Consider the following 20,484-nt stretch of genomic DNA (forward strand, 5'->3'; position numbering starts at 1 on the left):
ATTTATGGCAGGCAATATAACTAAAGGTAAGGGTAAAATGTGGAAATATACCAGTGAATATGGTTGGATTTTGCACTTTTAGAAAGAGTGCAATAATAACCAACCCATGTTTTTCAATAATAGCGACTTATCCTACAATGTGTAACAGTTGTTGTAAGGCTTGGGTTTTACTAATACCTAATTTTAATTTATTTTCTAGAGACAAAGAATGTGTTGCCAATCATATGAGAACAGTAGAAAATATGCTTCATAAGGTAGTATAATTTTTCTTCAATATTGTTCAACTTGTGTTATGACATTGTTTTCCTAGTTATCAGTTTTATTAACCTCAAGATACTTTACTTAATTTTGTAACTTTCTTAGAAAATAAATTCACGAAAAGTTCCTTCCAAATGACTAACAACTTGTATTATACAATGCTGTATTGCATAACTTTCTTCAGAATTTACTTATGTCCTTGCTAAAACTATGGAAATAGTGGCTTCCCCAAACTGGTATAATTGCACTTGAGTTATTGGTGGTCTTGGCTGACTGAACCAGAGGTCATTATGATTCTTACATGTCTCATAATGATAAAATGTTTGACCACACTGTCTAACCTCTTACCGCTCTCAAACCTACCATCATATGTATGTATACATAGAGGAGGCATAATGATATGTACCTGGCAGTACTTTTCAAGTTGTAATTTTCCTTCTTACAAAATGTGTTAAGTTAGCTTTTAATTTGTAATGATGACTAGCGTTTAAGGATGTTATGATATTACTAAGAACTTATATTAACTGTGTTTTTTGTTAACATTCCAGATTCAAAGATGTGTTCATTATTTCATTAAACATTTTCATTAGAGAAATGTTATTTATGTTATTATTAATTATGTTATTATGTTATTAATGTTATTGTCTAATAGACAATTTCTTGGAAACATAATTACCTAGTACTTTTAAGATATATGGAATTCATGAATGAACCATATTTCGAATAATTCTTGGAATTAAATTTATTATATAATATAGTTTGGAAATCACTTAAAAATACCCCAAAACAAATCTTTTTAAGGAGATATTAAATAAACATTAGCAAACTAATACTTAATACACTTTAACCTTGTAGAAAAAACTAGGCCTGTGTATTCTTTTAGATATTGAAAGTGATTAGCATTATTTCATATCACCCAAAGCACTTTCAAAAAAATCTAACATTCTGAATGCTATGTTTTAAAGTAGTATTGTTTGAAACTGTGATTTGTCCCTCTCCCCATTTAAAAAAGCTTAGTTTAGACATAGTTACATCAAATCCATATATGCTAGAAATCTGAAATTTGATTTGTAGGAAAAAAAGACATCTTTGGTTAGATTTTTTTTTTTTGTACTTGGTGAAATCTTTGGAAGGAGAAATCGGTCATGTCATACATATAGCATAAATTTTTATATAGTTGATGTTGCCTTGAATTGTTTGTTCATTTTCCCAGCTAGAGGAAAACAAATGTTGGGTGGCATCTACAGTGAGGAGTGGACTTTGACATCAGAGAAAAACCATCATCAGTATGGAACATAAATGTTGTACCTTATCCTTTCATTGTGAGAGTGGCAAAATACATATTTTAAATACGATCAAGACTGCAATAGGACAATTATAATCATACATTTCTTCAGTTGCAGTTCATCTTTTGGGTTTTGTGTGTCATATGGAAAGAAAGATATCTATAGAATTGGCCTAGAACTGCTGTAGATTTATTTTTGGTTTATAGCTTTTTTCCCCTTCAGATTTAGTTAATTATTTTAATTGATGTCTCTGGAAATTTCTGTTTACATAGTGGTTTTTAAATTATCAATTACTTTTCAAGCTTGAAGTAAAAATGTAGGGAAGGCTAATTGATGGTTGGGCTAATTCTCTGTTCTATGAAGTTTAGGTGTGAATGAAAGGATGCTAAAGAAGTGGCCCAGAGAATCGCTCATGCCAGCCCACTGGTGTTGCCTGCTGTCCTCATGCCAGCTTTTGCAAGTTTATTTTTGTGACCCCTTCGGACTGTCCAGAGGCGTTTTGCCACCTTGGAGAAACTGGGAGTGGTACAAAAGGAGGGTCTGGGCTCTTTCATGGTTAAAATGGTTGTGGTTGCATCCAAACTCTTCAGAGTAGTTTACTGTACATAGCCAAAATAGCGTAGCTATTTATATTTCTCTTTTTTTAACGTTTATTTATTTTTGAGAGAGAGAGAGTACACATAAGCAGGTGAGGGGCAGAGAGAGAGGGAGACAGAGGATCTGAAGCAGGCTCTGCGCAGCACAGAGCCCCATGTGGGGCTCGAACGGATGAACCGTGAAATCATGACCTGAACCCAAATCAAGAGTCCGATGCTCAACTGATTGAGCCACCCAGGTGCCCCTATATTTGTTATTTTTTAAACTTGATACATTACATTCAACTTTTCAAATCCTGAAACTGTATTATACAAAGCAGTTGAGTGGATATTAATTTTAAAATTCCATTTGGGACGGATACTAGTATTTAATAAGGAAGGCCAGTCATTTTCATTTAAAAGCATATACCTTATTTCAAAGAAACAGATGTTTTATTTTAATTTCATGTAAATATATGTATGTATGTATTGTGACTTTTTAATGTAGGCCAGAAGTTAACTTTTTATTAAGGAACTTTTTTGGGGCTAATTTCCGGTTATTGGGTTAAGAAAAATAACAAAAGAAAACAAAATCACAACTTTCCATTTTTGATGCACACACTTCTCTATTTAGTTGAACTCTCAGATGTTTGGGAAAAAACCAGAAGTATTAAATTAAAAAAAAGTAACCATTTTAACCATTTTAAAATGTACAATTCCGTGGCTTCCAATGCATTCATAGTGTTGTGCAATTATCACAACTCTGTTTTCAGAATATTTTTATCACCTCAAAAAGAAATCCAGACAAATTAAGCAGTCACTCCTATACCTTCTTATTCCATTCCATAGGATGTCTTTTTACTTTCTTGATAGTGTCCTTTGATGAAAAAGTTTTTTATTTTTATTATTATTTAAATTTTTTTTTCAATGTTTATTTATTTTTGAGAGACAGGTCAGAGTGTGAGCGTGGGAGAGGCAGAGAGAGAGGGAGACACAGAATCTGAAGCAGGCTCCAGGCTCTGAGCTGTCAGCACAGAGCCCGATGTGGGGCTTGAACTCACGAACCATGAGATCATGACCTGAGCCGAAGTCAGACACTTAACCGACTGAGCCACCCAGGCACCCCAAAAAAGTTTTTTAAATTTTGATGAAGTCCATTTTTTTTCTTTTGCAGATCATGTTTTTGGATTCTTATCTAAGAATACGTTCATTGTCATATCCAAGATCATGAAGATTTTTCCCTATGTTTTCTCCAAAGAGTTTTATAGTGTTAAATTCTCTGGAGTTTAAACTACAAACTTTGGAGTTACACTTTCTATTAACTCTTATATTTAGGCTTTGGTCCATGTTGAGTTAATTTTTGTACTGGTGTAATACAAAGACCAAACTTGAGTTATTCCTACAGCATTTGTTAAAAAGACCTTTAATTCCCCCATTCAATGATCTCAGTACCTGTGTTGAAAATCTATTGACTATAGATGTTTTCTTTTATTTCTGGACTCTCAATTCTGTTCCATTGATCTACCACACTGTTTTGATCACTGTGGTTTTGTAGTAAATTTTGGAATTAAGAAATGCGAGTCTTCCAGCTTTGGGTTTTTCTTTCAGGATTTGTTTTGGCTTTTCAGGATTCCTTGTAATTACATGTGAATTTTAGAATCAGCTTGTCCATTTCCGAAGAGGACAATTTGAATTTTGATAGTACTTCCTTCTTAACATTAAGTTTTGCAATCCATGACGTGGGATGCCTTTCCATTTATTTAGATCTTCTCTAATTATTTTCAACAGTGTTTTGTAGTTTTCAGTGTACAAGTTTTTCGCCTTCTTGCTTAAATTTATTTTTAAGTATTTTATTCTTTATACTATTGTATTTTCTTAATTTATTGGTTCCTAATTATTAGCATTTAGAAATATGAGTGATTTTTATATGTTGCTTTTGTATCTTGCAACTTGGCTGAATTTTTTAGCTCTAATAATTTCTTTTTTTTTTTTTAAATTTTTTTTAACGTTTATTTATTTTTGAGACAGAGAGAGACAGAGCATGAAGGGCAGAGAGAGAGGGAGACACAGAATCGGAAGCAGGCTCCAGGCTCTGAGCCATCAGCCCAGAGCCCGATGCGGGGCTCGAACTCACGGACCGTGAGATCGTGACCTGAGCTGAAGTCGGACGCTTAACCGACTGAGCCACCCAGGCGCCCCTCTAATAATTTCTTTTGAGGGTTCTTTAGGATTTCTCTATATAAGATCATGTCATCTACAAATAAAGATATTTATTCTTTCTGGTTTGGATGCCTTGATTTTATTGTTTTTTGTTTATTTGTTGCTGTTGTTGTTGTTATTTTTGTTTTTGCCTAATTTCCTGCTTAGGACTTCGAGTTCTAGCAGTGAGATGACAACAGATATCTTTGCATTCTTCCTAATCTTAGGGGGAAAGCTTTTGGACTTACACCATTAAGTATGATATTAGGAGCATGTCCTTTATCAGATTGAGGAAGTTCTTTTCTGTTCCTAGTTTTTTGAATTTTTCTTATAAAAGGTTGTTGGGTTTTGTCAAATGCTCTTTCTACATCAAATGTAATGATCTTTATTTTCAGCCTTCATTCTATTAATGTTGGGTACTACGTAGATTGATTTATGTATGTTGAACCATGCTTGCATTCCTGTTATAAATATCACTTGGTTATCATGTGTAGTTGTTTGAATATGTTGCTAGATTTGGTTTGCCAGTATTTTTTTTTTTTTTTTTAAATTTTATTTATTTATTTATTTATTTATTTTGGGACAGAGAGAGACAGAGCATGAACAGGGGAGGGGCAGAGAGAGAGGGAGACACAGAATCGGAAACAGGCTCCAGGCTCCGAGCCATCAGCCCAGAGCCTGACGCGGGGCTCGAACTCACGGACCGTGAGATCGTGACCTGGCTGAAGTCGGACGCTTAACCGACTGCGCCACCCAGGCGCCCCTGCCAGTATTTATTTTTGAGGATTTTTGCATCTATGTTCATAAGGGATATTGGTCTATAGTTTTCTGGTGATATCTTTGTCTGGCTTTGGTATCAGAGTAATGCTGGCCTCATAGAATGAGTTAGGAAGTGTCCCTTCTCCTTCAATTTTTTTGGGGGAGAGTTTGAGAAGGATTGGTGTTAATTTTTTAAACATTTGGTAAAGTTTACCAATGAAACTATCTAGTCCTGGGATTTTTGTTATTGGAAGGTTTTTACTTACGTATTCATTCTTTTTCCTTGGAATAGATGTGTTCAGATTTTCTGCTTCTTTTTTAGTCTGTTTTGGTACTTTATGTGTTTCCAGGAATTTGTTTGGTTCATCTAGGTTACCTCATTTGTTGACATTGTTCATTTTCTTAGTATTGTTTTTTATTTCTGTAAGATCACTAGTAATGTCCTCACACTTATTCCTGATTATAGTAATTAATTAATCTTTTTTTCTTGGCAAGGCTAAAGTTTGTCGATGTTGTTGACCTTGCCAAGGAATCAGATTTGGTTTTCTTGATGTGCTCTGTTATTTTTCTATTCTCTATTATCTCTACACCATTCTTTATTATTTATTTTTTTGGTTTGGTTTGGGCTTAGTTTGCTCTTCTCTTTCTATGTCCCTCAGGTAAAAGAGGTTATTGACTTGAGATCTTTCTTCTTTTTTAACGTAGGTATTTGCAACTAAAAATTTTTGTGTGAGCTCTGCTTTCACTGAGATTTCACTGAGATTCTGTTGTCAGGTGCATATATATCTGGAAATTGTTGTATCTACTTGGTGGATTGATTTTTTTATTATCATAGAATTTTTTTTGTCTCTTGTAACATTTTTTGTCTTAAAGTGTGTTGTGTATGTTAGTATAGCAGTTCCAGCTCTCTTTTGGTTACTGTTTGCATGGAATATCTTTTTTCTATCCTTCTAATTTCTTTTTTTTTAAGTTTATTTGTTTTGAGAGAGAGAGAGAGAGCATGCACATGCATGTGTGTGTACAGTAGGAACAGAGAGAGAAGGAGAGAGAGAATCCCAAGCAGGCTTCACAATGTCAGCACAGAACCTGACGTGGAGCTTGATCTCACAAACTGAGATCATGACCTGAACTGAAGCCAAAAGTTGGATGCTCAACCACCTGAGCCACCCAAGCCACCCAGGCACCCATATCCTTCTACTTTCAATTTATCTGTGTCTTTGTATCCTTCTACTTTCAATTTATCTGTGTCTTTGTATCTAAGATACCTCTTGTATACAACATATAATTAATCATTCAAAAAATTTTTTTTTAATGTTTTATTTTATTTTTGAGAGAGACAGAGACAGAGCGGGAGGGGCAGAGAGAGAGGGAGACACAGAATCCGAAGCAGGCTCCAGGCTCCAAGCTTGTCAGCACAGAGCCTGACGCGGGGCTCGAACTCACAAACCATGAGGTCATGACCTGAGTTGAAGTCACTTAACTGACTGAGCCACCCAGGCGCCCCTATAATTAATCTTTTTTTTTTTTTAACACAGTCTGCCAATCTTTGACTTTTAATTGGAGAGTTTAATCAACTTACATTTAATATGATTAGTGATATGGAAAGACTTCTGTCATTTTCCTTTTTTTCTATATGTTTTATATCTATATTCCTCAATTTCTGTTTTAGTCTCCTCCCTTTTATTGTGTGATAGATAGATGTTTTGTAGTATAACATTTGTTTTCCTTCTCTCTTGTTTTGCTATATATTTTTAGTTATTTTCTTAGTGGTGGCCTTGGAGATTACAATTAATATCTTAATTCTTAGCAGTCTACTTTGAATTAATAACCTTAGTTTCAGTAGTAGATAAAAACCTTGCCCCTATGTAGCTGCATCCTCCCCTTATGTTGTTAATGTCACAAATTACAGCTTTATATATTGTGTGCCCATCAACATAGTTTATTATTATTGTTTTATGTAGTTTTAAATAACATGGGAAAAAAAGAGGAGTTACAAATAAATAATACATTATTACTGACTTTTATATATACCCATGCAGTTTTTTATATGAGTGCTCTTTATTTCTCCATGTGGATTGGAATTACTGTCTGGTGTTTTTTCATTTCAGGCTGAAGGACTCCCTTTCGCGTTTCTCCTAAGGCAGGTCTAGTGGTGATGAACACCCTCAGCTTTTGTTTATCTTGGATAATTTCTTTTTCATTTTTAAAGAGTATTTTTGTTGGATATAGAATTCTTGGTTGATAGCCCCCCCCCCCCCCCCCCCCCATTAAACACTTTGAATGTGTCAACTCTGAAATTTCTATTTGGTTCCCTTTTATACTTTCTATCTCTGTGTTTGTATTTTCTATTTTGGAAGACATTGTTCTTATAGTTTCCTTTGTTTTTTTGTACATGGTTTCCCTTAGCACTTTAAGCATATTTGAAATAATTGATTTAAAGTCATCGTGTGATAAATCCAATGTTGAGGCTTCCTCGGGGACAGTTCCCATTAGTTTCTGTTTTTATTGTGTATGGGCTAGACTTTCTTATTTCGTTGAAAACTTCATAATTTCTTGTTGAAAAGTGGATATTTTGAATAGTGCAATGTGGCAACTCTGGAAATCAGATTCTCTTCCATCCCCGGTGTTAGTTGTTTCTGCTTACTGTGGTGGTTTTTGTTTGGTCAGTGACTTTACTGCACTAATTTTTTTAAGTTTGTATTCTTTTTTTAGAAAATATTTATTATTGAAGCATAGTTGACAGACAATGTTATATCAGGTTCAGGCACGCAACATAGGGATTTGGCAATTCTGTACGTTACTTAGTGCTCACCATGTTAAGTGGTCACCCTCTGTCACCATACAATATTATGACAGTATTGTGTTCTGTGAGCTTTATTTTTCATCTCTGTGTAAAGTCTGTATTCTTCGTCAGGTAGGGCCACTGAAATCGCTGTTCTGTTAACTTCGTGCTCTGCTGGTTTATCAACAGAGATTTCCTTACATACTGAGATTCAGGGTTTTTTTTTTTCTTGATTAAGCTTTTGCTTGGTTGCTATAAAGTTTCAATTAGTTTCTAGAATTCTGCAAAAGTTGATTCTGACAAATTTTGTCAGTGTATTCATTGTTTTTGTGTAGGAATTGGTTTTTGGAATTCCTTATTACACCATTTTTGCTAACATCATTCCCTAAAGTCATATACTTTTGTTTTCCTAATGACTTTACCAGTAGGTTTCTAATATTACTGATAACAAAGACTCTCAGGAATTGATTTCTTCTTTACATTAAGAGGCTCTCCAAACATGCTTAAGTATTTCTATTTTGAGAAAAAGAAAGTACCATAATTATATTTAAAATAACGTTCAGGATAAGATAATGAGTGGATGTACAGGATAATATCTGAATTATTTAGGGTTAGGTATGAGAAAAGTAAGTATTTATTGGGCGATAACCAAGTGCTTAACAGAGAGATGTCTTGGTTTATACTATAGCAGGGAGTAAAAGTAAGTAAATTTAGGTAAAATTGGAATGTAGAGAAGAATGAACTTTTTTTGGAGTCATTTTTTATTATTGTCAAGTTAGCAGAATGGCTGGATTCTTGAGACTTACAGAGGTTGCTTGAATCCTATGAGTTCGGAACGATTAACTACAGTGTTTCCTGTATATGATTGCAGTAGCCTATGAACTTTAAAGGTACCTCTGAACATTTACTCAGAACTATTAGCTGCCTTTTCAGTAAAATGTCTGAAAGATAAAACAGGAAGTCACAATCCAGAAGCCTCAGAAGGCTCTAGAAGACCTTGCATCTATAAGCCGTGTAAATTTATCGGGCTGAAATGACACTGAAACAATAACTAAGAAGCCACAGGAATTTTTGCTGATGTTCTTTTAGATTCCTTTCTATAGTAAAGTTACTTAAAACCTCTAATCCATCATAAAACACAATATTTAATGTGAATAGTTGAGTTCGACAAATGCTTTTTAAATGTGTATTATATTCTGGAGCTGTACCAGTTTTGGGGAAACAAACAACGAAAAATTATATACACACACACACACACGTATATATACACATATACATATACATATATGTATACACATATGTATGTATATATACATATGTATATATGTACATATGTATGTATATATACATATATATATATGTATGTATGTATATATGTGTATATATATATAGCTTAGTCCTTTCCCTCAAGGCAGAGACACAGATAATTGCAGTATACCATGGTAAACACGGATCCGTAAGATGCAGTTCGACATCCATTTAGATAGTTATTCATCTATGATGCATACCTAGAAAACTCACGGGTTGGCTGGAGGTTTCCTAGAAAAGAATGAATGCCCTGATGGGGCTGAAGTGTGAGGGAAGACGGGAAAGGCATTTCAGCAGAGAGAATAGCGTGTGCAAGTTCATGGTGGCACGAATAGCCAGACATCCTCCGTTCAGCAGTGAGTGCAAGGAGAATGCAAGAGATGAGTCCGAATGAGGCACTTGGAAGCCAGGTCATAGCAGAACTCTTGTTTTGTTCATTGGTTTTTTTTTTTTCCCCCATCTAAGACCTTGGATCTTTATCTTGGAGGCAGTGGGAGTAAACCAGGGTTTACGCTAGGGATGAATGTGGTCAGGTTTCTTATTGAATCTGGGTTCTGGAAGGCATATTTGCAGACTGGATATCGTAATGAAATGGTTTTAAGAGCCATGGGTCTAGGCTCAGTGAAAGCAGGAGAAGGTTTGGACCAGGGTAGTGAGGATGGGTGGTGTCAGAGAAAAGGATGTAAAACTTACTTAGTAAAATGACAAATGAAGATGAGAAGGCAATGGAGGATAACTCCCAGTATGGGCAGTGAGATCAACTGATGTTGGGAGTACAAAAAGAGGAGCAGGCTTTTTTTTTTTTTTTTTGGTAAGGAGAAGAAGGGAGACAATGATGCGTTTTGTTTTGGAAATACCCAAGTTTAAGGTAATGTGGAGTGATCAGCAGGATATGTGAGTCTGGACCGCAGGGAAAAAGTCAGGCTAAAGATAAAGGTTTGAGATTGATTAATGTAATACTCACTGGCAAAGAAAGAAGGCAGTGTAGCAATTGATAGGAGAAACAAGACATTATAGATAAATGGGAGGCTAGCAAATGCATTTTGAGAGATTAATTATGCCACGAGAGTTTGAAGTCCTTGAGGGATGGAACTCTGTCTCCTTAATTTTTATATGCTCAGCATCTATCACGGCGCCTGGTACCCAGTAGGCACTTAATGAATGTTTGTTGAATGAGTCAAATTTTACCATCACCCAGTCTCTAAATAAAACTAAAGCCATCTCTAGATTTCAATGGAAGTCTTGCTAATTTTCCTTTGTTTATTTGACTGCTAAAAATAGCATGTGTATTTATTTTGCCTAATCAAGTGCTAGAGGAGAAAGCCTAGATTTGATTATAAGAATGTCTCCAGGAAAGAGAGGTATGCTAGCAACAAATTTACGGGGTGTAAATGTCCTGTTATAACCTGTTTCTAGCTGGTTCGACTCCTATGAAGTAGAAGGATGATTACTTCTTTTGTTAGAGTGGATTCTGGAATAGATTAGAGTCAAACAGAATCTGACAGGTGAAGACACTATCTTGCCAAATCTTTAAATATGATTTCATAATCTTATCTTAAAAATGGTTAACCCAAATAGTACATAGTTGTCTTTGATTTTTAGTTTTCAGTGAATTTGTAAGGAATATAAACACCACAGAATAGCTTTTAATTCATAAAGCCGATAGCATTTTAAAAGTTGAACTATGATTTCATGCCTCTAAAACCACAATTTTTAGTGACTCGTTACTGACTCTCTGAATGTGACTTGTGATCTTTGAACTCCTCTTCATTCTTAGTTTCCGGATATTGGTCTTGAAGATCAGCTGTGCAGGACTTACAGGTGTTAGCACAGCTGGCTTGCTGATGACAACTCTGTCCATATAGCTGTCTTGTGTGTCATCATTCATATTGTTCAGTGTCATTCTGACCTAGCCAAGCTAAAAATGGTACTCCCGCTCAAGAGGGATTTAAAAACCTTGACAAAGTAAAGATAAGACACTACAGAATGTCACGGACATGTGCTTAACAGGTTTTAGCCTAAACACATCTAAATAACTAATTTCAGTGTGCAGCTGCCTTTATCCTCTGAAATAATTTACCCTAGGAAAGAAAATATCTCTGTGTGGAGGACTGTTAACAATTCATAAACATATTTCTCTATTCTGGGTATAGGTTTTATGTTTGCTTAAATAGCTCAAGGTCACAGCCATCTATTTGTGGGGTGCATTCTATGGGATATAACCTACACCACAGATTTCTCATGCCTTTATAAGATGCCCGTGATCAAATCACTCTGTTTTCCAGCTTGGTAATTTGATTTTGAGCGTTCGGTTTTTCAGATCCTTAACTGGGATGTAGCCAGCTTGATAATTTGATTCAAGAGATCCATTTTTTAGATCCGTAATTGGGATGTGACTATTAACGTGTGGGGTGGTGGTGGTGGCGGTGGTGGATTTGCCCTCTTTTCTGGTGACAGCAGCTGGCAGTCATTGGAGAGTTCTGGCTCTGCTCCAGAGTTGTAGGTTAAGTTAAATAACCTGCCAGCAAGAGAAGCCTAGTTTCTCACTTCCGTCTTTTCAAATTATGAGTGCGTGTGTTTGCTGCACTGTCAATGGAGTGCCTGCTTCTCCTTCCTGTGGGTGTGGAGCACAGCTGGAACTGTTGCATGTATCTTGGGACATCATAGTGTGGGGATTTTCCGTGTGAAATGGTGACCATTGTATAAGGATGATTGCTGCCCAGGTAACTTGTCTCTCAGTGTAACGTGTATGTGCGTGCGTGTGTGCGTGTGCATGTGTGCGTGCGTGTGTGTCTGTGTGTCAGTGTCAGGCTGTGGCAGAAAGAAAACATGAATGAATGAGAATGCCCACAGGTCCAGTGAAACTATGGAGGAAAATAAGGATGTCTAAATAATAGTCTCCATTACTTATCACAAAACTACTTTTATGAAACTTACACATTTTTTTGCTAAGATTGCCAGACAACAAAGGAAAGGAAAAAACAAACAAACAAACAAAACCCAGTGTTGTTGTTAGATGTAACTGTTCAGGATGTGAATGTCATCTCCATTGCATTGACGAGCTTGAATCCCTGCTTCTATCACTAGGCACACACCAGAGTCCTGGAACCGCTAATTATCTTTTTTATTCTATTCTCTCTTTCTCCCGCCTTGTAGACTTTGTGAGTTTGGAATGACGTTCTTATTTGATCGCATACCGCGAGCCTCTGTATGCATAGCGTTTTTCTTGCCGCTACTGTTATTACAGAGTATATAGTTAACTCTGGTCGATGCCCTCCCTTCTCTTTCTTTTTACAAAAGCCTCTCCAGTGTGCCTATTCTACTTGTGGAACCAAATGTTATGTTGATTAGGCATTAGACTATGTGCCAGGAAAGTTAGACCCAGTCAAGTTGTACACTAGACTACCTGAAACTTGGAACTAGATCAGGAGATAGGACACTTACTTATTTATGAAACACTTATTTATGAAAAAAGAAGCCAGCAAGTATCTGAAATGGCATCCTGTGTTACTGATAGAAGGTTGACCTGCTAAGGATTGTTCATATATTCTCTGGTGAGATGTGGTTATTTAAAAAACTTTACAGATGGTGAAAAATATTGTCTTTCCTTCTTCTATACCTTTAAGGCAGAGGATGGCCAACATTTTCTGGAAAGGGTCACATAGTAAATATTTTAGGCTTCGTGGACCATATGGTCTCTTTCTCAACTATTCGACTCTGTCATGGTCGCAGGAAAACAGCCAAAGATAATAGGTAAATGAATGGGTGTCATGTGTTTCAATAAAACTTTATTTACAATGAGGGGCGGTGGCCTGGATTTGGTTCCCAGGCTGTAGTGTGCCAAGCACACACAGCTCTCTAGTGCAGAGGTTGAAAAATAGTGTGTAAGGTCTTCTGTGTCGGATGAAAAATAGAATAAAGGGGGAAGGGAAAGCAATACGGAGCCAGTGGAGGTGGAAGGAAGGGAAGAGGAAGCAGTGGTACAAAAGAAGGCAGGCAGCTGGAATCAAAGTAGAACGTGAACACAGAGGTGTTACAGGAGACTCTGTAGATATGATGGTGGTAAGAATGTTGATTTTGAAGCCACGGAGGCCATACTAGGTTGGAGTAAGTAGAATTTTAGCCAGATTAAGGGTATGATGTAAAGTGCTAATATCACTTACTTTCCCCAGACATTAAAGATTCAGGCATTGTGTGTGTGTGTGTGTGTGTGTGTGTGTGTGTGTGTATTATATATATATATATATATACATATATACGTATATATGTGTATATATATACATATATACATATATATGTATATATATACACTATATATATACTATATATAATTATACATATAGTGTATATATAATTATATATAGTATATATGTTTTTATGTGGTAAGTTTGTCTGAATTTCTATCTACAATCCTACTACTTTTCCTTGGTGTCCTGTTGGTAAAAACACAGCTAGTACCACATTCCATAAGTGTTTTATTATTATTATTTTTAACTTGGAATATTAGGTCCAAAGAGATTTATAGCTGTGCATAATACAACATGCAGCTTCACATTTTGAGAGTTGAGCAGTTTTTCTTAAAATGGCAAATTTAATCTCATCATTGAGATATTGGGCAGGAATAGCTTTTGTGGTGTTACGGTAGGAGTACAGAAAATCAGAAAACAGATTGGTGGCTTGCTAATCAGAGCAAAAGGAACAGTAAAACATGGATTTTACGAATCACTTCAATCTGGAACTAGATTGTTACAATAAACTAAATATATATTTCATAACAGCATTTTCACTTAGAAAGTTTCATTTATTTTTCTCTGTCTCGTTTCTCTTGTGTCTTATAGCATATATGTCAGAAATACATGCTTTCTAAAAAATTTTTTTTAATTTTTTTTTTTTTTACATTTATTCATTTTTGAGAGACAGAAAGAGACAGCGCACAAGCGGGGGAGGGGCAGAGACAGAGAGAGACATAGAATCTGAAGCAGGTTCCAGGCTCTGAGCTGTCAGCACTGAACCCAACGTGGGGCTCAAACCCACAAACCAGGGGATCATGACCTGAGCCAAAGTTGAACGCCCAACCGACAGCCACCCAGGCGCCCCTAAAAAAATTTTTTTTAATGTTTATTTATTTTTGACAGAGAGAGAGAGAGAGAGAGAGAGAGAGAGCATGAGCAGGGGAGGGGCAGAGAGAGAGGGAGACACAGAATCTAAAACAGGCTCCAGGCTTTGAGCTGTCAGCACAGAGCCCGACGCGGGGCTCGAACTCACAGATTACGAGATCATGACCTGAGCCAAAGTCGGACACTCAACTGACTGAGCCACCCAGGTGCCCCGAAATACATGCTTTCTGAAAGTATGTAATAAGAAAGGGAGAAAGCAAACCACTTTTCTAAAAACCAGAATCTCAGAATGTAGTAATGTAGGTATGTTTTCTTTATTCTTTGTCAAAATACTATGAAATTGAACAGTTGTATAGAATGTAATAAAAATGTATACAATTTGACAAATGAGATTTATATTGTGAAATTCTATGAAAAAATTCATTATATGTTAAATATGAACTGTTACCCATTTTGAAGTAGAAAAACATTATTATATATATTTTATCACTCACAGCTATAAATAAATCACGGGGAAAAGGATATAGAATCTTAATTAAAGGATGAATAATGATGTGCCATAAACAGAATTAAAGACAGACTTTTGAAATTATAATTTAAAATTAATTTGAAATTTGAAATTAGAATTTAATCTACAGACAGGCGACAATGATTGTTTTCCTCTTAGACCATACTAAAATCTGTATTTTAGAAGGCGAGCCTACTTCTCCTTTTAGGGAAAAAAGTGATTCTTTTGACAGTAAAGAAATTTATTTTAGATTCTCATATTTGAAAGGAATCCTTTCATATCCACTGGGCAGCGTTTCCCAAAGAAATCCCCCTTATCTCTTTTCTGATTTTGTTTACTTTGTTCTCAGGCTGCCTGTTCTATGTTTTTCACGAACCAATTTAATGCCATACAGGAAGCGTCCTATTCCTTACTGTTGTGGGTTGAATCTCTTTCCCAGTGTCCCTTGCTCACACGCTGAAATTCACACGTGCCTTCTGCCTCCTTCTGAACAGTCTCTCCTTTCCCCCTTGGGGTTTTCCTGTTCCTGGTCACCTTCCCTTCCGGCTTCTTTGCTGTGCGCGGCTGTAATTTTATTTGCCCGGCGTCACTGTTTTGCCTTCTCTCAACACGATGCTTTCATTCCCCATACCCCTTCAAATAAAGGAATTCCTAGCCAATCCTTTTTCAAGAGTGAGAAAAAACTTTTTCTAGAAATACTCGGAGAACGTGTTGGATGCCTTCTCTCAAAGTTCTGGCATAATTTAAAAGTGGAAACAACTCTTAAAATTTAGCAGAAATATTTGTGATATTATATTTATGATGTATCACAAGTCACTGTCTCTTGATGGCACTGTCAACGTTCAGCACATAATGTATCCCTGAACGAACGTATTAACACGTGCATATTCAAATACTGTTGTAGTTATGATGCCATCAAAATGACTGCATTTTGAGGTGTTTTTTTTTAACCTATCTAATGTAAAGAATGAATTTAATCTTGGAAATTAAATAATGTTGTCGTGAAGATGCTAATTTGATAAGAAGTCACAGTTTTAAATGCCAAATGCCCCGGCTTAATATTGTTCAGCAACTTTATTTAGAGACTGTGAAATGTGGCTCCCTGTTCCTGGGGACGTCAGGCTTCACGGCTGATGTCTGGTGCCTGATAATAATCGGGTGAAAGGACCCCCAGCGCTCGAACCGTGTTGTGGATTATACCTAAATTGCTTACGGTACCCCCTCCCCCCTTTGCCCGTATTAGCAATCTGCTTTTGTACTTTGACTTCCAGGATTTCCCTAGTGAATTTTGTCACAGAAAAAAGAGAATCATCAATATCGCAGTTAAACTTGACTTTCAAAGCTAATAGTATCTCATTTGGGGGCTCAAATTTAATAAATTTTCTTTGATTCTGGGTGAGTTTTTAAACATCAAACAATGAATTGGCCAGGGTGCAGTAAAATATTTAGATCTATTGACTATGGTTCAGAAGGGTAGAAGGCAAAACACCAGTGGTTTGATGTTGATAAATTCTCAGCACCTTAATCCACATTAATGTTTTCTTTTATCTGAGTGCGCACTGGTGACCAAAAAAGAAAAAGCGGGAGAAGGTATCCATAAGTATAAACTGTAAAAATTAAAGAAAATATACTTGTAAAATATGATTTTTTTATGTAAAATAAGTTAAAAGCATTCTCATCCTGACTGAAGACTCTGGACAATGTTTGTTACAGATAAATACACATTCCGAATTGGGACTCCGCTGTGCATACAGTACTCACACCATTATAAAAATTACCTTACGGTGTGTTTTCTAGCACACACTTTGACATTCACTTATTGACAGAAAGTCTTCTGCTCAACTTGGGAATATAAAGATTAGCATGAACGGTTAAAGATGTCATCATATGTTTGTGTGTGTTTACTGGTGTAAGGAGACCCTACGCAGTATGATGGTTCATTCATAAAACAAGAAATAATTCAAACAGGTTTTACAAGCTTCCCAAGTAGAATGGAAAAGCAAAGCAGAGTTTTCTATCATATATTGTCGCCAAGTTACATTTGAAGTCGCTCAGGTAAAAGTAGAGATATAAATATATTTATTTGAGAAATTAGTGCTATTTTTATAGTTTTCCCATTCTTGACCTTTACTACTTCATAAAAAACACTTTTGATCCTGTGGCTTTAAGCTAGTTGTGTAATATTTATCAAATATGTGGTAGCAAAGAGATACGTTTTTAAAACCAAGTCAGGCATAGGGAAAGTTAGAAAATATGCCTGTGTATGAAACCTACTATCATGAAACTATATAATTAAAAATGAGAGCTCACTGATATTATGGAAAACTAAACTGTGGAATTTTTAAAGCTTTTAATAACTTTGGAAATTAAAAATGAAAACAGACCGGTTTTTGAGCATTTTCTTTTATCTATATACAGCATATAGGGAGTAGTTTCTCATTTGTCCAGAAGGTGGCAGTGTAATATCAACTGCATGTGATACCTATATTGGCTAGAGAATTGGTGTTTCTCCTGTATCTGTGATGTTTGTATTGTTGCCTTTCCGAATACTTAAAATATAGTACAAATACCACTGATTTCATTCATTATCTTATTTAGAAGTTGCGTGACTGAGTTGGTTTATATGTATTTAGTCGCTAAGACTCAAGTTTAGTAAGAAGAAAATGGGCAAATAAACCTCTGACTGGTATATTTTTAAGTCTCCTTGTGTGTTGAGTCTATTTGTTTTTATTCCAGGGTACATATTATTGAAGTTTTCTTTTCAAAGACCAGTACCAAATAACTGTCTTGTCTAATATGTATCAGTTAATGCCAGTTAAATTAAACATGTTATTTTAAAAAATGATAATAATTAGGAGATTGCTGTTTGTTTTCGATTTTGTGGATGTTTTTTTCCTCCTTTCTTTTTTCTTTTGAGGGTGGAACGGTGAAAAAATAATTCAAAACCTCTTGATCAGAAGAGCTCCAGTGACTCGTCTTCCCTCCCTCATTTCAAGCAGGAGGATGCTTTTTCTTCTTAACATTCTCCCCCAGCACTCTGAATTAGAGATTTATTTGCAACGAAAAATCAATTAGTCCTAAATTTATTCATGGATTTCAGGTCCAGCGATCAATGCAAGTCCACTCAGTGGGCTCAAGGGGACCCAGTTCATCCCAGTTAATGTGTCTGAAGGGGAATTACCATTGATGCTGTTTTTTTCCCTTTAGGTCAGAGATCAGATCTCGCTGTCACGGACTGCGGCAAGTAGGAATGACTTCACCCTGCAGCTACCCAAACTGCACCTGGAGACCTTTGCAATGGAGGGGCTCAAGGGCGGGCCAGAGGTTGTAGCGTGCCAGGTTAGAGTCTAAATAACATTGTTTGCTACTGAGACGCCTAGAAAAATAAATTGCACTAACTGGAGAGAAGGAAAGCCTCAAAGTATTGTGAATAACTTAAAGGAGATGCAAATAATTCTTCTTAATTTTTCTTCTACCGTGTAACCCTATTTCACAAATAATTGTGTGTTTTTTTCTTTAAAGCCTCGAAATAGCCTGTTAAGTAAGCCAGAAAAGTATTTTTTTTTTTTTTTTACCAAGGAAAAATGTGTGTTTTATAGCTAAGTACAGTATGTAAAGAACACGCTTCCCTGTCAGCAGAGGACAATAAGACACTAGGCTGTTATCTCTTTAAGCTAGTCTCAATTTATAGCTCTTATTGTTTTAAATAAATCACTGTAGAGAAAATTATCAGGAGAGATATTTGAAAATTTTCAATGTTAATTCCAAAGTATGGCCAATATTTCTTAGGTAGCAATTTAATTTAAGCAAATGTAGAACCTTACTGGACTTTTTGCACTGAGGAGCATTTCCCCTTGATTTTTAGTTTTAATGAACAACATAATAATATGTGCACATTGGGTTATTTCATTTATAAAACTCAAAGTACCAAATCCTGAAACCTCAAATAATTGTAAAATCAACTTAATAAAGAAATTTTTTTCCAGAGCATACTCCTTTTCAGATGCTGCAGGTATCTTTCTAATCAAGGTTACTATTGTGTTATTGTGGGCATTTTTATTTTTCCTGAGGGTTAGGACAGTTTTTTAGTTGGACGGAACAAAATTCGGTACGTGCTTTATTTGCCTTTTAATGCCCAGTGCCTTTATTAGAAAAACCTATCAACATTGTGTAAACTGTAGGAAGCCTGATATTTCAAAAGAGGCTGTTCTTATTCAGTAGCATTCTAGAATTTTCAGTGTATTGAAGAGAGAAATATCTCTTAAAACTCAGTTTCTGTTTCGCATTTTGAGGTTTAAAATAAACTTCATCCTTCTTTAGTGTATGACTCTGTGGAATTTTAATTTTGTACAAAATTAATATCAGTCCAAGTGGGGCTCTGGTAATTTTTTTCTCCATGCTCCATACCCTAATTTAATTTGTTATTAGTGCCCAAATTAATGCTTTACAAAGAAAGAATGCTCATTTCTTTCATTAGGTTGTCCACCAATATATTTAAAATATATACGTGATTTAAAACTAAGCATAAAATGTTTTTATTTTCGGTTATAGGCTGGAATACCATACCATTATTTAGTACAAGATTAAGATGTACATTTTAAATTTGATTACCATTATTTATGAATTCATTGCAACCACAAATACAATAATATGATTTGAGATTTTTCTAGTGGTCATAAAATAATCCTGTACTTGGCTATCCTTGATTCAGAATCTCAGAGGGCTCAGGACTTGTCATAATTCACAAATAAAGACTTCCCCCAAACTGTAGATTTTAGTGATTTGGAAAGAGACTGATCCTCAGAATGCCAGTTTTGGGGGGAAAAGCACGAACTCTCTATGGTTCTGACATCAGTGAAGAGCCAGAAGTAAATGTAGAGACCCATGTTTCAAACTGCCGTCTCTTCCAAGTTCTACTAGAAATACTTACGCGCAAGGCCAATACCTAAACACTTGGGCTCGTTTTGCAGTGACGTGCTGGGATGTACACGGCAGGTTAGTCATGAATCGAAGTTCATTACTCCATGCGGACAAGAACACGTGACTTGGGCCATAATAGTTTTTTCCACAGACACACAGACACAGGCAGGGAGACAGACAGACAGACAGACACACAGAATCGTGGTAGGCTTTGGAGTACTTTGAGAAGAAAGGCTCTGTAGTAATTGATGACCTAAATTTTCATATTAATAGCTACCGTGTCAGTGACCACTTACTATGGACGAGGTATCATGCTTAGTTAGTTCTTTAAATACTTCATGCTGTCTAATTCTCACAATGGACCTGTCACATGTGGCGTTATATGTCAAATAATGGCATCATTTGCATTTTACAATTGAAAAACAACTACAACAGGTAACGCTCCACATCAACAGCAAGTAAGGGGCAGGGCCTGGAGCCTGAATTCAAGTGTAGGTGTTGTTTGACTGCAAAGCCTGAACTGGTAAAATCTGATACTGGAACAAAGTCTAGACACCTGTGTTAAATGGTAAGCGCACAGCCTCTGAGATGTATATAGTGGGATTTTCCTTCCGTTTACAAAATATTCATTATGCATCTATGTAAGATGTAGGTCATAGTTTATGCTGTATTGTGGACAAATTCACAGAGAAAGAAATTTTGCTTCCACTTGACAGGCTAAATTATGGAACACCACTTTTCACCTTTTTGCAGTATGTAAATATGTATATTT

The 20,484-nt window shown here is 35.8% G+C and overlaps 1 protein-coding gene across 8 annotated transcripts in view; it reads left to right on the top strand.

Moving 5' to 3' along the window:
- The window catches only part of CCDC171 (coiled-coil domain containing 171), a 302,971-nt gene that overhangs the window by 207,114 nt on the left and 75,373 nt on the right, over positions 1-20,484 (top strand). For 7 of the 8 annotated variants that reach the window (XM_042913069.1, XM_042913067.1, XM_042913073.1 and 4 more), the window contains 2 exons: positions 200-254; positions 18,000-18,131. In XM_042913069.1, coding sequence (XP_042769003.1) covers positions 200-254; positions 18,000-18,131 — 187 coding nt within the window. The remainder of the gene's footprint in view (positions 1-199; positions 255-17,999; positions 18,132-20,484) is intronic. The other variant, XM_042913074.1, reaches the window with a different exon arrangement.

This window comes from Panthera leo, chromosome D4 (assembly GCF_018350215.1).
Source record: "Panthera leo isolate Ple1 chromosome D4, P.leo_Ple1_pat1.1, whole genome shotgun sequence".
In the NCBI taxonomy this organism is placed as follows: domain Eukaryota; kingdom Metazoa; phylum Chordata; class Mammalia; order Carnivora; family Felidae; genus Panthera; species Panthera leo.